General features: G+C 47.7%; 1 protein-coding gene and 1 long non-coding RNA gene across 5 annotated transcripts in view; one reads left to right on the top strand and one right to left on the bottom strand.

The window, feature by feature from the left end:
- Abcc12 (ATP-binding cassette, sub-family C (CFTR/MRP), member 12) overlaps window positions 1-21,396 on the bottom strand; it is a 71,866-nt gene that overhangs the window by 3,886 nt on the left and 46,584 nt on the right. For 3 of the 4 annotated variants that reach the window (XM_005401403.1, XM_005401405.2, XM_005401404.1), the window contains exons 18-26: window positions 18,977-19,066; window positions 18,205-18,308; window positions 16,190-16,387; window positions 15,273-15,499; window positions 12,184-12,321; window positions 8,730-8,916; window positions 2,916-3,005; window positions 1,047-1,236; window positions 440-599 (exon numbers count right to left, since the gene is read on the bottom strand). In XM_005401403.1, the coding sequence (XP_005401460.1) occupies window positions 440-599; window positions 1,047-1,236; window positions 2,916-3,005; window positions 8,730-8,916; window positions 12,184-12,321; window positions 15,273-15,499; window positions 16,190-16,387; window positions 18,205-18,308; window positions 18,977-19,066 (1,384 nt within the window). The remainder of the gene's footprint in view (window positions 1-439; window positions 600-1,046; window positions 1,237-2,915; window positions 3,006-8,729; window positions 8,917-12,183; window positions 12,322-15,272; window positions 15,500-16,189; window positions 16,388-18,204; window positions 18,309-18,976; window positions 19,067-21,396) is intronic. The other variant, XM_005401406.1, reaches the window with a different exon arrangement.
- Window positions 17,585-19,433, top strand: LOC102008217. The gene is made up of 3 exons (XR_263600.1): window positions 17,585-18,075; window positions 18,223-18,339; window positions 19,015-19,433. It is a non-coding gene; the product is annotated as an uncharacterized LOC102008217 (long non-coding RNA).

The following is a 21,396-nucleotide window of genomic DNA, read 5'->3' as shown; positions in this document are numbered from 1 at the left end:
AGCTGAGAAGCTGTGGGTCCCTTGTGCTTTGACGTCAGATCTTATACCCATAAAACTGCTTCTGTATGGTTCTTAGGAGTGAGGTAGCACACTTGGCGAGCTGGCTGCAGACGCAGGGGAACCACCTATTCCACTGTGCCAGCACTGAGGCATAAAATAGAACTCTACAGGGCCAGCCAGGAGGTCTGCATACTCTGCATGTAAATGCATATTGCTTATTAGCAATGTGATTTCTGAAATACCATTAAGGCGCAAGACCCAGTTACCTGGTTCCTCCCAAGGCTTCAATCAAACACAGACATCAGCAGCACTTTGGAGCCCGTAGGGACCCTGTGTCCCTGAGACAGGACAGCTCCGGCTGAGCCACATCTCAGGACTTGGGCCCTGGTCTGATTTCACTATCCAAAAATAAGAATGCATGATGATCAAAAACAGCTACCTTACTGTACCTACAAACAGGACAGGATCCTGGGGGATCACAGTGAGCTTGGTTCGGAGGTCTTCCAGACTGATGGTGCAGATATCCACCTCGTCGATGAAGATCGTGCCGCTGGCCGGCTCCGCCAGGCGGAACAAGGCCATTCCCAGCGATGACTTCCCTGGGAACAGTGAAAATAGGAATAACAAATCAAACATCCGTTGGTACTGCCATCATATCCAAGTATTTAATTAAGGGAATTTTTAGTGCAATGAAATGGCTCTGTGTGGATGTCTGTGCTAGCAATTTCCTCACTCAGGGGCCCTGGGCTGCCCTGCCACACTTAACCTGCCTGTCCCTGAGGGGGCCTTTAACACACAACTCGTCCTCTGGGCCTCATCTCACCAGAAGGGTTCTCAATTAATTAATTCAAAAACTCACGCACATTTGCTTCCAACTCTACACACCCATTCAACCTGAAATCCTAATTTACAGTAAAGAGATTTGAAGGAAAATAACAGTCAAACCAGCGCACACATGTATCACTCTCTGGTGTGGCGTAACCAGCACATTCTTTGGAAACTCAAGGCAAACAACCCGCAGGAAAGAAAAGCAGAGCTGTTCTCACCGGAACCCGTCCGTCCGACAATCCCCACAGTCTGCCCACTCTCTATGTGTAAAGTCAGCCCGTTGAGCACGAGTGGGGTGTTGTCTCTGTATCTCATGTGATAGTCCTGGAAGGTTATGTCCCCACGGCTAGGCCAGTCCTGGGGACAGGTCTCCACTTTGAGGGGACGAGTGTATTCAGAAACGCAGGTCTGGAAAGGACAGAAACCAATGATGGGTTAATAGCCATTGTTTTTTTCATTTATCTAACTCATGCATTCGCGCAGATCTAGGCACTGGGGTTCAGGGTGGTGAATCAGACTAATCAGAACCCTCCACCCAAGAAACTCACTTTCCAGTGGGGATATCAGATAATAAACCAGAACAAATTAGAAGTGCAGCTGACAAAACAGTAGTGTGTGTGACAGAGTACAGACTGACTTGCACGGTGGGCAGGCCAGGGGAGTCACAGTTTTGAGGGCTGAAGAAGGTATCTGCGAACAGGTGCATTGGACTGGAGACTTGGAACGCTGAGATGACAGCTACAGGAGGACTGGAATGCAGAACCATCCCAATACAGCAGACAGCAAGTGCAAAGGCCCTTGGCAACTTAAGAAATACAAAGTCGGGCCCTGGAGCTTGGTGAACAGAGGGTGAACAGCATTGGCCAATAAGCAAGGGATGGCTCACACCAAGCCTTGCAGGCCCATGCAAAAGTCAGCAGCATGATCTCACAGCTGTTTGACAAATCCAGACTGAGCCTTGGGATTTGCAGAATTCGATCAAATGTCATTTTAGTATCTGTAAGAGTCACATGGTGCTACAAGTAGGAAGATGACAAGAAAGTTCAGAAGTCTTCAGTGTTAAATGGAAAAGACATTTAAGTTTCCTTCCTAGGAGTCCAACAAGCTCCAAGTCTAATTAAGAAGTAGAGCATCTTGGCTTCATTACAAGACCAGCCACTCCTCTTCCATTATGAAGTCCCCATTAACAAGGAGAAATAGGGATCCCAGGTGCCCTGTCAAAGTGACCATCCAGCCCAAATCTCTGGTCAATAAGCAACCCCAATTAGCTGAAAAAAATAAGTCCATTTTCAGAGAGTATTTTAACTCCTAGAAGACGTACAATTAAAAACACAAAAAATAATTTAAGAGAAACAATACTGTAACAGCAGTATTTTTAGTTTAAAGGATCTGCATACTTTGTGCTTTAAATATAATATTGATAGAACTTGGGCCTGTGGTTCAGATTTAAAATATATAATTGAATCATTGATGTAAACGTGATTTTAAGTTAAGAGCTTGTGGTTTATACTGTATATAGCATTGGAACTACCATGAGAATCTAAAGCTCACTATATTTACAAGTTAAATTTATTAGATTTATACAAACTCAAGAAGGTTTGTTTGCTAAATCAAATCATTGAGGTACTTAAAAAGGAAATTGAATAGATTAAATATTAAAATGCAGTTTAAAATGTTTTAAAGTATCTAATTACATTTGTAAGTGGGCCAGACACTATTCAAAGACCCTTAAAAGTGGCTGCTAGGATTGGTTAGACTTCTTTCCAAAATTGAACAGAAAAGCTTTCGAAGAAGAGTTAAATCATTTTCATTTTTTTCAGTTAATAGCTTCAATCAAATATTAAATTTCAGGAGCCCAAGCAAATCACCAGACTGTCTTTACGGCATATGGAAACTGCCTGCTGATCAGGAATTTTATTTTGTTTGGAAAAACAAAAAGAACCTTACACTCAGCATCAGGGACTTCAGATTGTATTAAAAATATGAGTTTTAAGAAGGGGGTGATGGAACAGATTTGGGTTGTTTTTTTTAAAGACCCCTTTCACGTGGAAGTTTTGTCCCTCCTCTTTCACTATCTCATTTCTTACCAAAATATATTCCCTTAGCAGCTCCACAGAGGTGAGCTTGGCCTGGGTCTCCGCTCCTGTTCGCACACACACTTGGAGCAGTCCGCTTAGCTATGGGGAAGGAACAAGCAGCCATTGTTAGAGCCCTTTCTCCTCCGGGTCAGGCTATTCCACCTGCGGGGAGTGGAGGAAGCCTTGTGAATCACCACTTCCCCGCCTCACTCAGGACCCTACACACAGCAAGGCTGCATTCCCAGCCAGGCACCAGAAGTAAGATATTCCTGTTGCGGTGTTTTGCCTTTAAACACTTCCTTTGTATTTAGAAACAAATGGTAATTACAGTCTCCCTGGCACTCCAGATGGCGGGCACCATCCCATCACCACAGCCATCACCACCCCCACTTGATCGCTTGCCTCTGCCTGAGCGGTGGAGACAGCTGTCAGTGGGAATTCTCCTGCAGCAGAACTTCCGGGTGTCACCTATTCTCTACTCCTGGGGGGGACACTGGCACGCTTCCCATTCTACCCCACCCCAAGCCAAGAAATAACTGAAAACCTTACCATCACACGAGACTACAAAACCGTCAAGCCCATCTGCTTGCTTTAGCAAGAGAAAACCAAGGTTCAGACTGAGGGAGGTGGCCTGCTTCAGTGACCCACTTTAAACCAGGGTCCCTCCTCCCAATACCAACCCCAAGATTGGAGTGCAAGGAGCATATTAGAGCAGGTTCAATGATGCGCTCTCCCCCACCTGCAAAATGTGGTATCATCAAGCCACACATGATGGTATCTGCAAAGGATATGTCCATATCTAAATTCCTGGAATTTTAGAATAGCACTTCATTGGACAAAGGATGTTTGCAGGTATAATTAAGAATTGTGGGATCATTTTAGATTACTGAGTGGGCCCTAAATTCAGTGACAGCTCCCCATAGAGGAAGAGATGGCACAGAGCGAGAAGAGGGTGTAGAGCCTGGAGGGGTGCAGCTTCAAGCCAAGAAAGTCCAACTGCCTCTAGAAGGTGGAAGGGACCAGGAACAGTCTCCCAGAACCTCACAGGAGACATGCCCTGCCAACACCTGTGTGCAAGCTTCTGACTCCAGAACTATGAGAGACTAAACGTCTCATTTCAAGGCACCACACGTGCGGTAATTTGTTACTACAACCTTGGCAAACTAATATAGATGGTGAACCAGAAAGGAGAAGCTGGGAGAAATAGGGAAAAAAGAGGCCACCAGGTGACAGTATGTTCATGAGAAGTTAGCACCTCAGACAGCTGCCATTCAGTCCTGCAGAGAGTCCAAGGGACTGGGGGGCCACACCTCAGAGTTGTCCCATACCAGGCAAGAAGGCTGGGATATGCAGTCATCCATCAGTGTCCTTGGGGGACTGGTTCCATGACACCCACCACCATCATCACCACCGTCACCCCTGCAGATACCACAATCCACACACCCTGCTCAAGACCCTGATATGAAACAGTGTGGAGTTTGCACAGGACCTATATACATGCTCCTGTATACTTTGAGTCACCTCCGGACTATTGTTAATATCTAATGCAATGTAAAGTCTCTGTATATAGTTGTTATACAGTATTTAGGGAATAATGACAGAAAGAAGCCTGTACATGTTCAGTACAGACACAATTTATTTCTTGAATACAATATTTACAATCTGCAGTTGGTTAAATCTGTGGATGCAGAACTGATGAATACTAAGTGCTGACTGCATCCACTAACTCTCTTCAGGCACTGCCAGGACTGCCCCTGGGTGAGACACTCCTATCTCACCCTTCCAGCCTACCCTGAGCTTAGATGGGGCCCAGTGCTTCCTCACTGGACAGGTGAGCCAACAGCATCTGCCTCAGTGGGCTAGAGGTAGGAGCAATCTTCTGAGGACAGTGTCATCTAGCAAGCAGTAGGGATGGTACTGGTCAGGTACAGAGTTTCTAAGGGTGAGTGTGATAAACCGACCCCACCCTCATGGTGCTCACCTTCTAGTGGACTGGTGGGATGATGCACAAAGTCATCTCAGAGATGGAAGGAGCTGATACCACCAGGATAATACGGGGCAGTAGCTGAGACTGATGGAGACACTGTGAGCTGAGACATTCGTGATAAGAAACTCACAGACCAGGGTGAGAAAGCACAGGGACACACAGCAAGTGGCTTTCACCCTAAGAAGTATGAGGCGCAGAAGCTCTGGACCTCAGAGAACACCATCAGCAGCATCCCTTACCATCTCCTTGCTGAACACAGATCTGGGCTCCCCATTTTTCTTCAAGCAATGGCTCTCAACCTGAGTGAGAGCCCTCCACAGACATTTGGCCATGTCTAGAGTTGTTACAACCTGTGAGGAAGGGAGTTAATACTGGCATCTCGTGAGTAGAGCTCAAGAAAGCTGCAAAACGTCCTGCTGTAGACAGAGAAGCTGCTATGCTGTAGCTCTAAAGTGTGTGCCTAAAGTTTCATATGTTAGAAGTAGGGTTTTCGGAAGATGGTTGCATCATGGGACATTGTATTTATCACTGGATTAATGCATTGATGAGTTCATAGCTGAATGTGCTGCTAGGAGGTGAGGCCCCACTGGAGGTGGGTCACTGGGGTGTGATCTGGAAGGACTTGCTCTTTCTTCCATCATGCCTTCCCAACATGCCATTTCTGCCTTGGTGCCAGATGACTATGGTCTGAACTCTCTGAAACCATCAACCACATAAACCTCTCCTTTACGTTTTGGGTGTTGAATATTTTGTCCCCCAGCAATGAGAAAGTGACTAATACAATAGCCCTTCACTGAAAGGATTATCCAGCCCAAATGTATCTTAAGATACAAATAATCCCCTGCCTTCAGCTTCCAAAGCGCCACAGACATTATTTTCTACCACTTTGTTCAAGTCACAGAGACTCTCAGACCATCAGACACACCAGGCTCACACCTATCTCCAGGCTTTCCCAGGTCCTTCTGCCTGAAGTGCTCTTGCTCCAGTATCCGTCGGCTCTTCCTTCATTGTTCAGGAGTCATCTTGGACATCACCTCACAGCAGGGGCCCTCTGACTATAAGTGTAATGAGGCCTTCCCTTCTGACAGTCCCAGTACTACCTTCGTGCCACTGAAGCACTGAGGCCTTCTCATTTATTTACATGTCACCTTATTTAGTCCAGCTGCCTAGGAATATAAGCTCCAAGAAGGCAGAATGAATCCAGATTGTTCACTGCTAAATCCACAATGACAGCTGCTATTCCTGACTCACTTAACTGCTCTGTGGATAGCTAAGGCTGAGGAGGATGTAGATGTATTTTGTTAACGACTGCCAGAGCCAGACGTGGTGGCACATGCTTGAAATCCTAGCACTTGGGAAGCTGAGGGAGGAAGATCACTTGAGTTCAAGGCCAGCCTTGGCTATATAGTGAGCTCAAGGCCATCCTAAACTACATGGCAAGACCCTGTCTAAAAAAATAAAAAGACAAGACTATCGCCTCCTCCAGGTCTGGCAGCCTGCCAAGGGTTAGAATTCCCACATGGCCACAGCACTAGGCCTAGTAAGTGCTTATTATCCTCCTCTATGCTATATGATATTACTTCACATTTGCTCTCTGCTCTGGCACTTCACACCAGTTTCTCATCTGTCTAGGAAGCCTCCTCTACTCCCACGGGAAGCTCTGTCATTTTGATTCTGTGTTCTCCAAAGGGGACTAATACTAATAAAGCCAGCAAGGCAGCTGCAGAGGAAGTGCTTCTACAGACCCCAATGTGTGCAGAGTCTTCTCTGACCCTATGGGAATGTTTGGAAACGATCTTGTGGAAAGCTGATGATAGCGCCCCTAAGCATGACCTTAGTTGGGGCAAGCTGTTTAACTTGGACCAATTAAGAGAAACCATTCAACATCATCTGTTTGATATTTTACTAGGCAAAAACAAATGAAAACATTCATGTAGTGAGGGAAATGGACTACTGGAGGAAAATTCATTTTTCCCAAACTCAGATAGAGAGAATGTTTTCTTATTACCAACCCCCATTCCAGTAAAATCATATCAGATAAATGACCCCAAAAGAGTGGAGTTTAAACAGCAAGGGGGTTGGGAAGAGGGATCACTGAATGATAGGGTTGCACATTTCCACAGGATGAGAAGAGGATGAGCGCCTTCTGAGAAGATGGAAGCAGAAAGAGCCTGTGTTTAAAGAGCAGAGCCCGAAGAGGCCAAGGGATAAAGAGGGGCCCATGAAGGCCTGGCCCCTTGATGGTCTGTCTGTGGGCTCTTGCTGGGTTCATATTTCACCTCCTTCTCCTCCGTCCTAATTAGAAGTGGTTAGACACTTTGTTCTAGGGCTTATGGTGCATGCACAGATACACACGCTTTTCTCTAAAGGAAGTGCATGAACTCCCTGGTGAGAAGCGGAGCTCATTTAAACCTAGCCTTTGGTACCTAACAGTCAGCTCCCTGGCTGCTTTCCCAGCGAAGCCTGCCTTTGGAGAAGCCCCACTACCCAGCCCACCCATGGTTGGAGACTTCCCCTCAGGGGAGACCTAGCACATAAAAGGCAGAGTAACCCTGGAAATGCAACCCAGGACCCATTCTTAAAGGCAAATGGGGCAGGAGACAGGTGAACAAAGGTGGTGGCATGAAAGCGCAGGAGCTGGGTAATCAAAAGCAAGAACTGCCCTGGAGAAAACAGATACAAGCCAAAGAACACAGGAGAGGTTGTGGGGTGGGGGGCTCTTATTAATACCCTGAGAGAAATTCAGAAGTAGTCCATTCATTTGAAAAATGATTCTTTTTAAAATGGAAAGAATGAAAGCTTTTGGAAATTAAGTGTATGAATATGTGGTTGTCAAACTTGAAATGGAAAAGAACGACTGACAAAGCTAAGGAAAATTCCGAGAACAAAGATAAAGACAAGAAAGCAGAAACACTACAACAAAGCAAAAGAAGCAGGAGCCTGGCACAAGAAATACAATGTGCAGCCACTGAGTCCCAGCGGGAAAACAGAAAGGAGGAAATTGCCAAAATGAAGTAGGAAAACGAGGAATTTTCCTGAGCTAAAGAGAAATTTGACTTTAAAAGAACCCACAGCACCAGGAGTCATATACTTTTTTAAAGCTCCACGTTCAGATACATTGTCCTGGAACCACAAAGTGCTGAGGGAAAGGAATGCAACTGGACGGCTTCCAAAAACCACAAGGTGAAGCCCATAGCAAGGGACAAAATTCAAACATCAGACCTAAGTGGCCTGGGTTCAAATCCCGGCTCTCATGCATGATGTGAGTGGGATCGCAGGCAAGGCTTTGGGCCTCGTTTTCCTCACATGCAAAGTGGGGCTTAGGGCAGTATGTAGCATCACTCAGGGGGAGGGTGGTGAATGAATTAATTTAGGTAAAAGACAGAATCTAAAGCACAATCAATTGCATGTATTCAGCTATCAATTGTTATTTTGCAAAAGAAACAAACCCAAGTAAGATCCCTTCGCCCGTCCAATCATTTCAATCCCGTCCAACCATTTCGATCCCGTCCAACCAATAAAGAGTGCTGGAACTCCCAAATTAATCCACTATGAGTAAAGCTTAGCTTTTTGTCTAGTATTTAGGGCAGGAAATGTTCTCCTCCTGCTGCAGACTCTGAGGCTGTTGGTCACTATTCCACACCCATAAGGGAAAGTAGGAAGAAAAGCCAAAAGCCTCTGTCCCTGACGTCCATGCAGCTACCCAACTTCTTAGGGATGTGAACCACTAAGGGCTCTATCATCTAAACCCACTTTTCTGTTACATCCATCCGCAGGCATGCTCCCTGGCATACAGCAGGGCATCCAGGCCAAGCCCAACTTGTCCCGTGTGTTACCTGGATGATGTAAGACAATGACAAGCCTTTCGATGAAGCACTGATTGAGAAGAAACTCAAGGTCACCAACAAGGCTACAATGAAGGTGACAATATTCATGAGGACATCCATTCTCAGAGCAAACCACCGGAGAGCACAGTTAAAGTACAGAAGGTGGCTGGAGTTTTCATCATTTAGCACCTTAAACCTAAAATTAAGAAAATTGGATAAGAGGTCAGGTTGTCTCCAGGTCAGGCTGTGCTTAGGGTGAGGGGTATTATAGAAGTGGCACAAGGGATTATTAATCAAGGTGCTGCATTCTTATACAAGGAGCTCTACCGAAATGAGCATCCATCCGGCTTCTATCTACCATCACCAGATCTTTGATTTGCACATATTCTGAGAAATCTCATGTGGCAGTTGAGAACAGTGCTATGTGGGCCCTTTCTGTCTTTCCCAGAACTGGCAACTGGAGCTCACAGCTGAGAGAAAAAGCTGCTGAGAGCCTCACACCCCAGCTTCAGAGGATCCCTGTCTTGAAGTCAAGCCTCTCCCCGCAGAGGCCTGTGTGTGCAACCCTCACTGGTCCCCTCGATATGTAAAAGTGGTGGAGTGGGGTAGAGCGTAGAGGAGGTCGTCTTTGGGGACAGTCAATTTTGTGACAGTGCCAGAGGAAAGAAGGGCACAAGAGACAAGGTTCAAGGAGTGGACATCTTGTTTGCCTGTCACATGTCCTCAGAGCCACGGGCTTGGTGAGGGGAGAAAAAGCCAGCAAGGCAGGATGCAGGCCATGGGGCAAGACCCACCCTGGGGTCCCTCGTTCTCCTGATGTAAGCAAGTTGCTCTTGCCAGTTCCTCAAGCTGAAGGCATTTCCCTCACAAATGCCACATGGAGGAGAGGTGGCATTTGTGAAGGAAAGAGACCTCCACCTCAGAGGAAGGCTTCCATGTGGGCCCCCTGGAAAGTCCAGCAGACCTCACTCACACAGCAACACCTAACAGAGCAGCTTAAGAGTTGGTCCTGCTGGGCTCTCACCATGCTGCACCACATGCAAGAACTAGCCTCAGGAAGGGGAGCATGGCCCAGAGGCAGGCAGGCACCTGAGGGTGTGCAGCTCCTCTTCCCTCTCCCATTCCCATGAGCCACCCTCACACAACCAGGCTCGGAGGAAAGGGGGAGGGTGTTTAAAAGAAAACACCAGCAGCTTCCCAACTGCAGACCTGCCTGCCACCCCGACACACACACAGACACACACGCAGAGCCCAGACCTGCCATTCCAAGCTCCTGGAGGAAAAGATGGTTGTGACTTGAATATTTGCATATCCAAGACTGAAATCTTAACCACATAGGACTAGCCATTAGCTAAATGCAATAGATTCCATGTAGGGGGAAAGGGGTTTCATCGGAAGAGTTGATAGAAATTATTGGGAAGAGGAGTTCTGCGTCCTCCACTGCACAGTCACAAATACCCTTCAGAACTGCCAGTCCTCCCCATAGAGGCACCTCTGACTAGATGTTTGGGGCTCTGATCTACCTCCCCTCACTTTTCCCCCCAGAGCTTAGCCAAAATACTCTTCCAAACACCATAATATTTCTATTTGGTGGCAAATGTATTACACGCCAGAAGCCCAAGCCCTCTGTAAAGAAGACATGGAAAGACAGGAGACCCCTCAAGTATGTAGAGCACAGCTCCCATGGTATTCTCCTAGAAATCATGGAGGAGAATCAATGGGAGGATGAAGCTCAAATCTGTTCTGTTTGCCAAGAGTGAAGAGCTGAGTAGCTCCATGGACTTTCCTCATCATCCAGACCATCCAGACATTGGAAGGGTCTGTGTGTGATGCTGGACCCTTGAAGAATGACATCAGTCAAAATCTTTGACATTAGGTCTAACTAGTGACAGAACTAGCTGCTCACTGAGCCAGGGACAAGCTGTGAAGTTAAGTCTACAATGAGCTCCTGGGTGGCAATGTGGGGAGACAGATAGAGAGACAGAGAGAGAGAGAGAGGGAATTAGACACAATCTTCAAAGTTATTTAAGGAAGGAAAAGATAAGGAAAGAAGAGGTGGCAGAGACTGCTTTACATTCATCAAACTCTGTCTTCATTTCCTCCTTTGGACACGGCTAGACTACATTCCCAGACTTCCTCACAACCAGCTGGGCCCACGTGACTGAAATCTGGCCAATGAAAGTGCAGAAATGCTGATTACCCTCCCTGGGGTCAAACCATAAAAATGTTCCATGGGGTCCACTGCCCTCTTTGCTCCTTTTCTCTTCCCAAAGCCTTTGGAACAGAAAAGCACCAGATAGAAAGTGTAGGTATGTAAGTGGAGAAGAATCTCCTTCCCCTGTCCCATGGACCCTCATTACTCTGTGTCTTGAGGAAGAATAAACATTTATTGCATTACAACCCTAAGTCTTGGGGTTATGATTGGTACATTTTCTTGTTATTTTATAAGTCTGGAGCTGGAAGGCTTCAAAGAAATTTACTAATCAAATCCCCAAGTTTTTAAAAGAAGGAAATTGCCCTATCTGTGAAATGAAATGTGGCCTTTAAAAGTTATTTTCACAAGTAATATGTAATAACATGAAAACTGCTACATAAAAATAAGAAATTTTTAAAACAATAAAAAATGACTATAAATACTTCAGAAAACCTCATGAATGGAAAAGAAGAAAAAACTGGAAAGAAGTACAGGTTGAGTGTCCCTTATCTGAAGTGTTTAGGAACAAAAATATTTCAGATTTTGGATTACTTTCAGATTCTGACATATTTGCATATATATAATGAGATATCTTGGGGATGAGACCCAAGTCTACACACAAAATTCATTTATATTTCATATACTTCTTCTACATAGCCTGTAGGTACTTTATATTTTTAATATTCCTGTACTTTTACTGCAACACATCCCATGAGATCCAATGAGGAATTTTCTACTTTGTTTGTTTGTTTCTTTGTTTGTTTGTTTTTGTGGTACTGGGGATTGAACTCAGGGCCTTGTACACGCTAAGCAAGCACTCTACCAGCGAGCTACCTCCCCAGGCTGAATTTTCTACTTGTAGTGTCATGTCAGCTCTCAGAAAGCTTTAGGTTTTGGAACATTTCAGATTTCAGAGTTTTGTATTAGGAAGGGTCATCTTGTATATGAAAATATTAGTAGAACTGGAGCTTGGAACACATGTAAAAATTTTTTTTTCTTCTTTCTCCTATTTTCCTGAGATGAACGTATTTTTACCCTTAGAATGAAAATGAAGCATAAAGTCCTATCCTGAGATCATCCCTGAATGAGCTGCCCATATTTACATCTTTTGGGGCCCCAGGTACACAGGGCACAGCCAGGTGTCCAGGAGGCTCTTGCCAGGCTCACGGTCTTCACCATCAGCCAGTCCCAGCAGCCCAGACTCCCCTTTGCAGCGCAGAGACTGCTCCTGTGGCCCCCACAGGGTCAGCATGGGGCGGGAGGACTCACTTATGGATGCAGTCGTCCTTCTTGCCGTAGGCATGAATGACACCCAGACCCTGCATGGAGGAGGTGATGTGGGAAAACCAAGGTGACCGGCTGATGTTCTCTACCTTCTTCAGCTCCTGGACTCCTCTGTGAAAAATGCTGCAGGAAAACCAAGAGGGGCCAAGAAGGCCACAAAGTGGGGTCAGTGGGCTGCCCTCGGTACATGTAGATCCCACCATGCATGCACCATGACACTGGTCAGAGAGGGGGCCATCCAACTGGGCAGAAAGAAGGCTCCATCCAGCTGTATGTGACACATGGACATATAAGAGATGTATTTCTCTTCCTTCATTTGCTGTCAGACTTAAGTGATTCTTTGGGAGTGAGTGTGTAAGAGGGATCAAACTCAGGGTGCTACATCTTCAGCCCTTTGTACTTTTATTTTGAGACAGGGTCTCAATAAATTGCTCTTGTAGGACCTAACTGGTGATCTTGCTGCCTTCGCCTCCCTCAGGGCTGGGATTCTCACAGCAGAAATGTCACCCTGCATATGCTATAATCCTAGTTTGGAAGAGCAGAATGTTTCATGCAGTGTTGCCCCCAAATAAGCCAACCCGTTTTTGAAGCCCAAGTATACAAAAAGGAATCTGTTCTAACATGAAGGAAAACCTGGCTGTCAACTGCCATGTATGGTCTTCTAAAGACATCCTCGAAGGCAATTGTGGAGGACCACCAAGACGGCTCTCCCTGGAAGAAGACAGTTTGTCTCCCTTTTGGCTCACCTTTGCCCTACTTCCATGTATTGATATATACAGAGCTGGCTAGAAAATAGCTCTACCCACTCCACTGGCTTTAAGCAATGCAAATGGGTCCAGTCAAGGCTTACAAGGTAGCCTTGTAAGCAAAGTGACAGGTCAGTGGTGCCCCACCTAAGCGAGAGCTAGGTTAAGAGATGCTGCACTGTTGGCTGGGACTGAGCGGGGAGGTCCCAGGGCATTAAAGAAAACCCAGACATCAGAGCTGAAGCAGCCCACCCAAAACACAGGATACTTCCTCAAACTGTGTTATGCAGCGTCTTCCAAACTTAAAGGTTCCCTGTTACCAGAATCCGGTGCTCTTTCTGCACACCTCTCTGTGCATATTGCAGGGGTGCCACTGGGTCTCCCACCTAGCCCAGCTCGCAGTACTCACTACTTCCCACCATTCTCACAGTCACCCATCCCCAAGCCACCCCCTCTTCACATCCAGCCTTTGTTCCAGTTAGCCATTGTTCCCACTGGACTTAGGACCCCCTTGGCTCCCCACAGCTGCAGTTATGTCTGTCTCTTTATTCTCATCATGGATGAGATGCACTGGATGTGGTAGGTTGGAATTTACATGAGAATGCTTATAATTCGTTTACCTGGGATTACAATTATAAATTCGCCCAGACCAAAAAGAGGCCTGGACGGCCTCCTATAGCAATTTTGAACAAACATCATCATAACCTCAGGAACTGACTTTAAAACCAATCCCCTCTCAGGTCACAGCCCCTTCATGGGGAACCCCAAAGGTCCCTGGTGAGCCAGAGACAGGGCCCCTGGCTCCCACCCACATCAGCTAGCTACATGTGGGAAAATATAATCTGGCCTCCAGACTCACCTAAAACTCACCCAGGGGGGAGAGGAGGGAGTCTCATTAGCTCAGAGCTTAAGTGAGTTAGTTGGAAATATTTAGATAATTCAGTCAGGACCAGGTCTGGTCTGTCCCACCTTTATAGCAAGAAGTAGGGATTCCAGGGAGAGAAAAAGCTTTTACTAAATCAATCAACAACATAAACAAAAGAGCAGAAGGAACAGTGGTCAAACATGGGGTTTATAGAAATGAACACAGGCCCAAGGAATCCACTTGAAGTACTGACATCCAAGGTGTGCTCTACCTTTGTAAATGATTTTTCAGAAATTATTTTTACTTGGTCATCACAATAAAGCCTTGAGCATCACCAGAGAGTACTGCGGTGAGGGACTGGAGCTCCTGACCCCAGGGCACTAGTGCTGACTCCCAGGGCCACACCAGCTCCTGCAGGGATGCCAAGTCCAGCTTCCAGCCCAAAGCTTCCCCATGCACTTTACCACTGTCCACGCCATCACCACAGACCTGATGGAGAAATTTGAACCATCCAGAACTAAACTCATCGTGGTGACTACCCAGACTGCCTCTCCTGTGTCACCTCCATCTCTATACATCGCTGTCCATCTCGGGGTCATCGCTGGCCTCTCCCATCTCCCCAATAGCCCAAGTCCCACCAGTCATGAAACCAAGACTACCTTATAAATAGCTCTCAAATCCACCCATCTTTCCTCTTCCACCATTTATTGACATAAATTGATCATCCGGTCCAACTGAGGCTCACAACAACCCCTCTGAAGCAGGTGAGGTGCACATTTTAATAATTACCTTCTAGGAGATGAAAAAAACCGAGGTTTCTTCCCTTCTCTGAACTAACCCACGGTCTTCCGGCTAGGCTGTGACAGAGCTGGGGTTCTACTGTCAATTTCCTTATTGGCAATCCTCACCCCATGCAGCTTGTCCCATCTGCTGAGAACCCTACTTAGTCCAGGAAGAACAGGAGCTATGTCTCTGGGAGCTGGAGTCCCTGCCACTGTCCTGCTTCCGCACAAGGTGGAATGGCCTAAACTTGACCAGAATCCTCAGGGCAAGGCAGGTCTTTCTGTACCCATGTTAATTAACTGTGTGGGTGAGCCATGCTCGAAGCATGGAGAGATTGAGGCTGGGTCTCCTCTTCTGCATCAGCCAGAATGGTGGAGTCCAGTGATTAGGGATACTATCAGTAGACAGATAGCAACCATGATTGCTAGTTTCCTGATCTGAGACCCATGCCTTCACCTCCCAATATTGTGTACCTCTCAGGGTTCTCTGAGGCTAAATTCCAGATGTGTAGAATGCCAGATGTTCAGCAAGTGATGAAAATCAATGGGCTCCACCACTGGATAGGACAGCAAGTGCTCACCATCTCCTGACCCCCATTCAGTGTGCCCATGAGCTCTATGCTTGTGTGTGCATACCTGTGTGTAGATTTCTCCTTTAAAATAGTGCATAGATAGACTTACCTTAAAAGAATGATGAAGACTACAGCAAGGCCAGCCAGGACCAGAAGGACAGCAGGAAACACAATAGCAAATATCACGAGAATGAACACCACCATAAAAAACTGTTGTAGAAAGTTCTCGGCGTGAAACGGCAGCCTCACATCCAGCTCATCCATATCCTTGGAAAAACGGTTCATTAGCCTGCCAGTTGGAGTTGTGTCGAAGAAACTCATCGGGCTCTTCAAGATCTGTGGATAATAGCAGAGGCAAACAGAGTCAGGTGAGTGTTTGGCAAAGCCTGGGCCACTCCACTGGGGCTGGGGTGGGAGCACAGGGCTTGCCTGACCTTTTCTCCAGGGCACCACCCAGCATGCCAGGCAATCCCAGGGAAGTGAGGATGGGTGCCGCACTTCTCATGGCAATCATGAGTGGTTGTGGGGGAGATCCTGCCCATAAGTAGGGTCAGGTTGCCCCTCAGAATCTAGGATGCACCTGGTGCCTTCAGAAGAAGGCGGGATTTTATTCCAGGCCAGTAAAAAGCCAAGTTCCATTTTGTCTCTTCACCCTCAAAATGTGAATACTCAGCACAGACCCTTGTGGTCAGTGATGGCAGTGCGTGGTAGAGTGAGTTTCAAGCACCCCTTGAGGCCCTTACTGCACTCAGGGTTCTTGGAGCAGGAGACACCCTCTTGGCCTGCACGCCTATGCTCCAGAATGGCTCTCTACCTCTCCCCATAAGCCCATGGTGCACCCTGACAGCTCCCTGGAATGGGCCTTCACCAGTGGTAATTAGATCTACAGGGACACTTCACACGCTGCAAGCTCCATGAGGGCTCTTCTGTCCCCAGGGTACAGCTTAGTGCCTGGCACACGGCAGAGGCTCGATAAGCCCCACTAGCTTATCATGGATCATGGGTGCACCTCGGCCCTGGGCCCACCTTGTCGAAGACTCTGTCGTGCAGCAAGGAGGATGCCATCAGCGTGGTCTTGGTGAAGATGAAGCCTTTGATGATCCCAAACACCAGCATAGACACCATGCTGGCTATGTACACCCACTGGTACTTGTGCTGCCCAGCATCTGCCAGGATCTGGCCAATCTCGCACAAGGTCTTGTTGCCCTGAGGCCCGCAAGTCATCTTTGGGGTGAAATAAGAGAGGCCCCGTGAATTGGTAAAGTGCGAGGAGAAGGGGAAATTTCCAGAGAAGCTAGAGAGAGGTACACAATTGATGAGAATGAGTCTGGTGGGTACCGTGAGTCATTGCCTATGCAGCCTCTGAGTTTGCATAACTCCTCCCCAAGGGGCACTTGACATGAGTGTTGCACGGTCAGAGGGAAAAATAGAATAGATAAACTAGGCAGGTGCAGGGCAGAAGCTACCTATGCCTCACAAGGCTCAAATTGATGCTAAGCCAGTGGGATCCAGCGACAAACAGGGAATCCGGATCTTCTGAGACTGGTCAAGCAAACCTGAGGCACCTTGGGCAGGACAGGGGCTCAGGGATCAGTCTCCAGCTTGCTGAGCTGCCTGGCATTGGCCATCAGCACCTGGAGAGATCCAAGGATTCCTCTACATGATGACTAGTTTCACAGCCCTTTCCTTGTCCTGCTCCCAAGGGCCAACAGGGAGGGTATGGCCCTGGAGTCCCTAGTGGGGTGCAGAGGTGACAGTAGTCAAAGGGGTTCTTGGGGATTTAAAGAAGCTCCATCCAGCCCAAGAGGAGATAGTTCCACTAGCATCTCTAAGAGACTCCGTCTCTCCTTCCCCTTGAGAAATCAGAAGCTCCATTTTTCTCTGGGCTCTGTGCTAAAAGTCAAGAGCGCCTTCGGGGACCAAACAAACATCTTTCTTCTAAATGCCACTCTGCTGATTACAGTAATGGAGGAAATGTAAACCAGAGGTGGCTGATGGATGAGCATCTATAAAGGCAAAAGCATCCCTGGGGAGCTAACTGACGGAAGGCCTAGCTCAAAGAGGAGCTGCTCCTATATCTCGGGCTGTGCCCACACTGTCGAGGGCTCCAGGGTAGAAGCACAGGCCCACCACCATGGCCACATGCCTGGTAGAAGGACCAAGCCTAGGAGGAGGGTCCATCGTGACTCTATGCTGAGGCTCTTTAGGGAAAGGGCTCTTTGAGGGCCAGCAAGGAGCTGAGAGAATACATACCTCCCAGAAATGGCTCTTTGTGTCTGCAAAGAGCAAGCCACCCATGGGATATCCCAGGAATGGCCCCCAGAAGCTATGCCGCACAGCCTCTCCCCTGCCCAAGCCTCCTCGCTTTGGTCGTCATAGCAACAGAACTGTACCAAAATGGAATCTTGCCAAACGGGCAGGCACCCTCACAGCAGTCTCCAAGGGCCAACAGTAGGAGAGCTTCTAGCAGGCTCAAAAGAGAGAAAACTTATCAGTCCTTCCTAGGAGGGGCCCTGGCTAAGATGAGAGCCCTGGGAGGCAGGGAAAGGGTCCTGATGACCCTGTAGCATTCATAGGAACCAAAGCCTCACGCTTCTGTGTGCCATTTCTATAAAGGCGACTTGGGGGATCAGAGCCATCCTGAGTCTTCTGGAATCTGGCAGCCCCCACAAGAAGTTGTTTGCTTCAATTCAAAAGCAGAAAGATGTCAGTCTGTGTCCGGGTTTCCAGCCCCTCCCTGCACTCCTTTAGGCTGCAGAACTACCCAACCCTCTGTGTGCTTAGCCTGCAGCTGGATTTGACCGGCACCATCTCTGATCACTGACCCCTTAAAATCTGAAAGTGGTGCAGAGAATTTCAGAAGCCCTCTTTAACCAGAGAAATTGAAGCGAATCTCAAGTTTAACCCATGAGGTATAAGCAGCTGACTGCAACCGCATGAAAAGAGGCAAAAATGAGCTCCTGGGGTGCTGTGGGGCATATTCTCCATCAGCGACATCTTTGCTCTGAGACAGAGACCGGCCCTACCAGAGGGAAACTCACCTGGGTGCCCTTGTCCAGCCAGAGACCCAGCCACCAGTTGCTGAAGGCAGAGCTGCCGATCATCAGGAAGAAGAGCGACGTCGTGAAGAGAGAGAGGAGGTACCCTGCGAGAGCAAAGGGGAGCTACAGCTACAGGTACAACAGGCAGGGTGCACTGACCTTCCTCAGCATCCAGCCCTGGGAATTTAGGCAGTTTGAGCCTGTGAGAAAAGGATTTCCACCCCTAGGAACACCTTCCAGCTGGACTCAAGATGTCCTGGCATTGGGACCCTCATCCCAAAGAGGACATCTGCTCCATTCCTTTAGAAAATGGGTCAGAACTGTCAACATACATGCTGGAAAAACCTCCAGTGTGCACCCTAATATAAGCAACTGAGGATCCTTTAAAAGCAAACAAGTGAAGACCCACTTGTGTTGGGGAGAGATTAGGAATCCGATGAGAGGTTTGTTCTGCACACACACAGATGGGATCTTTCTCAGAAACCGGGTAATGGGCTGATGGCTGCTGTATGGGAGCCCATAGTGTGCATGGGCAGAAGAAGCCCCAGTAAAACAGAGTCTGGCAGCTTTAATGGAGATAAAAAATGACTCCATTTAAAAGGCTATATTATCAGGCTTTAGTTTTTAGGGGGAACAAAATAAAAGCATTGATAAACAGTCCTGGCGTAAAGAGAAAAATTGTGAAAGGAATCTTAAAACATGAACCCAACAGTTTAAGAAGAGATTTTTAAAATGCAAATTAAATCAAGAAACCCGTTGTTTTATACCAAACCTCCAGAAGCCTTAATGTATGTGTGATATGTCTTCCAGGTCACGGCTCCTCCGCGGGAGGGTTCGGTCTGGGTGAGCTGGTGCGTCGGCACTGTGGAGGCAAACACATGGCTGTGGCACCCCCTGCGGGGTGGGAGCCAGGGAGGCCGGCGCAGCCCCTGCCACACCCCGCAGCACTGGTAAGGGTGCACATGACCTGCCCTTCCATCTCCCCCGTGCCTTCCAATTTCCAAATGCTTTTGTTCGTTTTATTTTGTTTGCTCATCGTTACAGTCCTGTGAGGTAGGTGGCTTCTAATGTTTTGAGAAATGCTTATTGAGCACCTACTGTGTGCTCAGCCCTGGAGTTGCAGGCGTTGTTTTGGTCTGTTGCTCCTGGAAGCAGACCCCCAAGCAACAGATACAAAAACCTATACGGTCAGCCCTCTACAGTTACAGGTTCTGCAGCTACAGATTCAACCAAGCTCAGATTAAAAATATTTGAAAAAACATTGTGTCTATGTGAAATATTTATAATTTTTTTACCTTGTCATTATTCCTTAAAACAATACAGGACAATGACTGTTTACATAGCATTAACATAGTATTAACAGTGCAAAATAGAGATGGTTTAAAGTATATGGGAGGATGTGTGCATACTACATGCACATACATGTCATGCTATTTCGTCAGAGTCTTATGCACCACAAGTTTTGGTATCTGTGTGCGTGTTCTGGAACTGGCCCCCCCAAGGGTCCAAGGGGTGACTGTAGTTTATTTGGAAGGTAAAGCAAATTAAGGAAAGGAAGGCAACAGTAAAATATCATCAAGCAGCTTTGTGTAACTGGGGCTGGATCCCACATACAGAGCTCTCCTAGGTGGTAGGGACCTCAGAACCTTTCATACAATGAGAAGGATCCGAAATTGCTAACTTCGGTGGCCACTGAGGAACAGTTACTCCTTGGGAAGGTCAATTTCCCAGCATGACTTGTGGCTACCAGCAAGAGCCCCCAGGCAAAGGAACACAGAGGCGGAACCCAAAGATGGGCTGCATGCCCAGGAGTGACAGGGCACCCATCTTCTCCAGGGTGAGCACGAAGGAGCCCACTCCTGCCTCCCCAGGGCATTCACCAGCACAGGAAAGCCCAGGGCTCCCTCCTAGGCCAGCTGCCTCCCTGTGGCTGTAGCTGTGGCTGCAGCTGCCCCCAGTCCTCTCCATCCCCCAACTGGTGGGGAAAGCTCTGGAGGAAACAGCATTTCAGAGGGACAGGGAGGAAGCAGCTCCAGAGCTGGTGCTGGAGGCACGGAAATGTCAATTCCAAAGCAGAATCATAAGCCCACTCGGCTTCTATAAACAGAGATAAAGAGAGCTGGCCAAAGGCTGCCCCACACATGGAGGCTTTCACACCTCAAAGGCACCTCGCTGAATAGAACCACCATCATGCCTTCTGCTGGGGACCCAGTGCTGCTTTGAAAATGCTCAGCCTGGCTGTGCTCACTGTGCTTCTGCTCAGACTGGGAAATGAAGGCAATGCCTCAGCTGTGGGCAGAGCCTAATGAGTGGCCCCCTGGAGGCAAAAGCAAACAGTCAAAGCCCCTTGCAGCCCTCCTGCCCACCAGCAGAGGCCAGCTAATGGAAATGCTCTGGCAGGCGGGCGAGGTGGACAGCGCTGCCCCTGCCCCTGTGGTCTCTCTCTTGCTCATCGTGGAGGACCGGGTCTCTCCCCAGTGTGGCAGTGCCCAGTTCACTGTCCTCTCCGCAGAGGGGTGGGTGGTGCAGAAATGAGGAGTAGAGATTACTCTCCCTACAGGGCCCAGATCCCGGGCAAACTGAATGGACTCCCAAAAGCGTGGAAGAGGTGTCTGAGTATTCAGCCTAAAAATCCTTCAAAGCAGTAAAAATAAGGTGTCTTTTTAAACATGCATCTGAACATGCATATATGTGTGACAAGCGCATTAGTGATGCCAAATTTGATCTCTTCCAAGACTTCTTTTCTCTTCACATTTTAACATCTCTGAAATCTGTGTGTGTGAGATCGTTTCATTGGCAGCATTTTTTCTTTCTCACTTGTACATTAAATGGTGGTGGGCTCAAAACAATGGGTGGCGTCTTAAATTTGATGAAATGTCTGTTTTCAGCAAAGGGCAGGGTATAGAGTTGGCAGAGTGGATGGAGGGATGGAAGGAGGCAACGACATGGAGGGAGGAAGGGTCTCTCGGCCGTCCTGGGTTGCTCGGCCATGAATCTCATCTGTCCTTCCTGACTTCCTGGGTCTTCCTTGTTCCCTCAGCCTTAAAACCCCCATCCGCCCTTTTCTCCAGCCTCTTAGAAAACTTCTGCATATCCTTGAAGGACAGTCTGAAGCCCACCCTTTGTAAAGTGCCCCTGAACTTGTTCATGAACCCAGTCCCCTATTACTCTTACTGGTTTCCCACAGTGGTA

The sequence above is a fragment of the Chinchilla lanigera genome, unplaced genomic scaffold (assembly GCF_000276665.1).
Source record: "Chinchilla lanigera isolate Chin_1 unplaced genomic scaffold, ChiLan1.0 scaffold00073, whole genome shotgun sequence".
In the NCBI taxonomy this organism is placed as follows: domain Eukaryota; kingdom Metazoa; phylum Chordata; class Mammalia; order Rodentia; family Chinchillidae; genus Chinchilla; species Chinchilla lanigera.
This window is presented reverse-complemented; position numbering and strand designations above follow the sequence as displayed.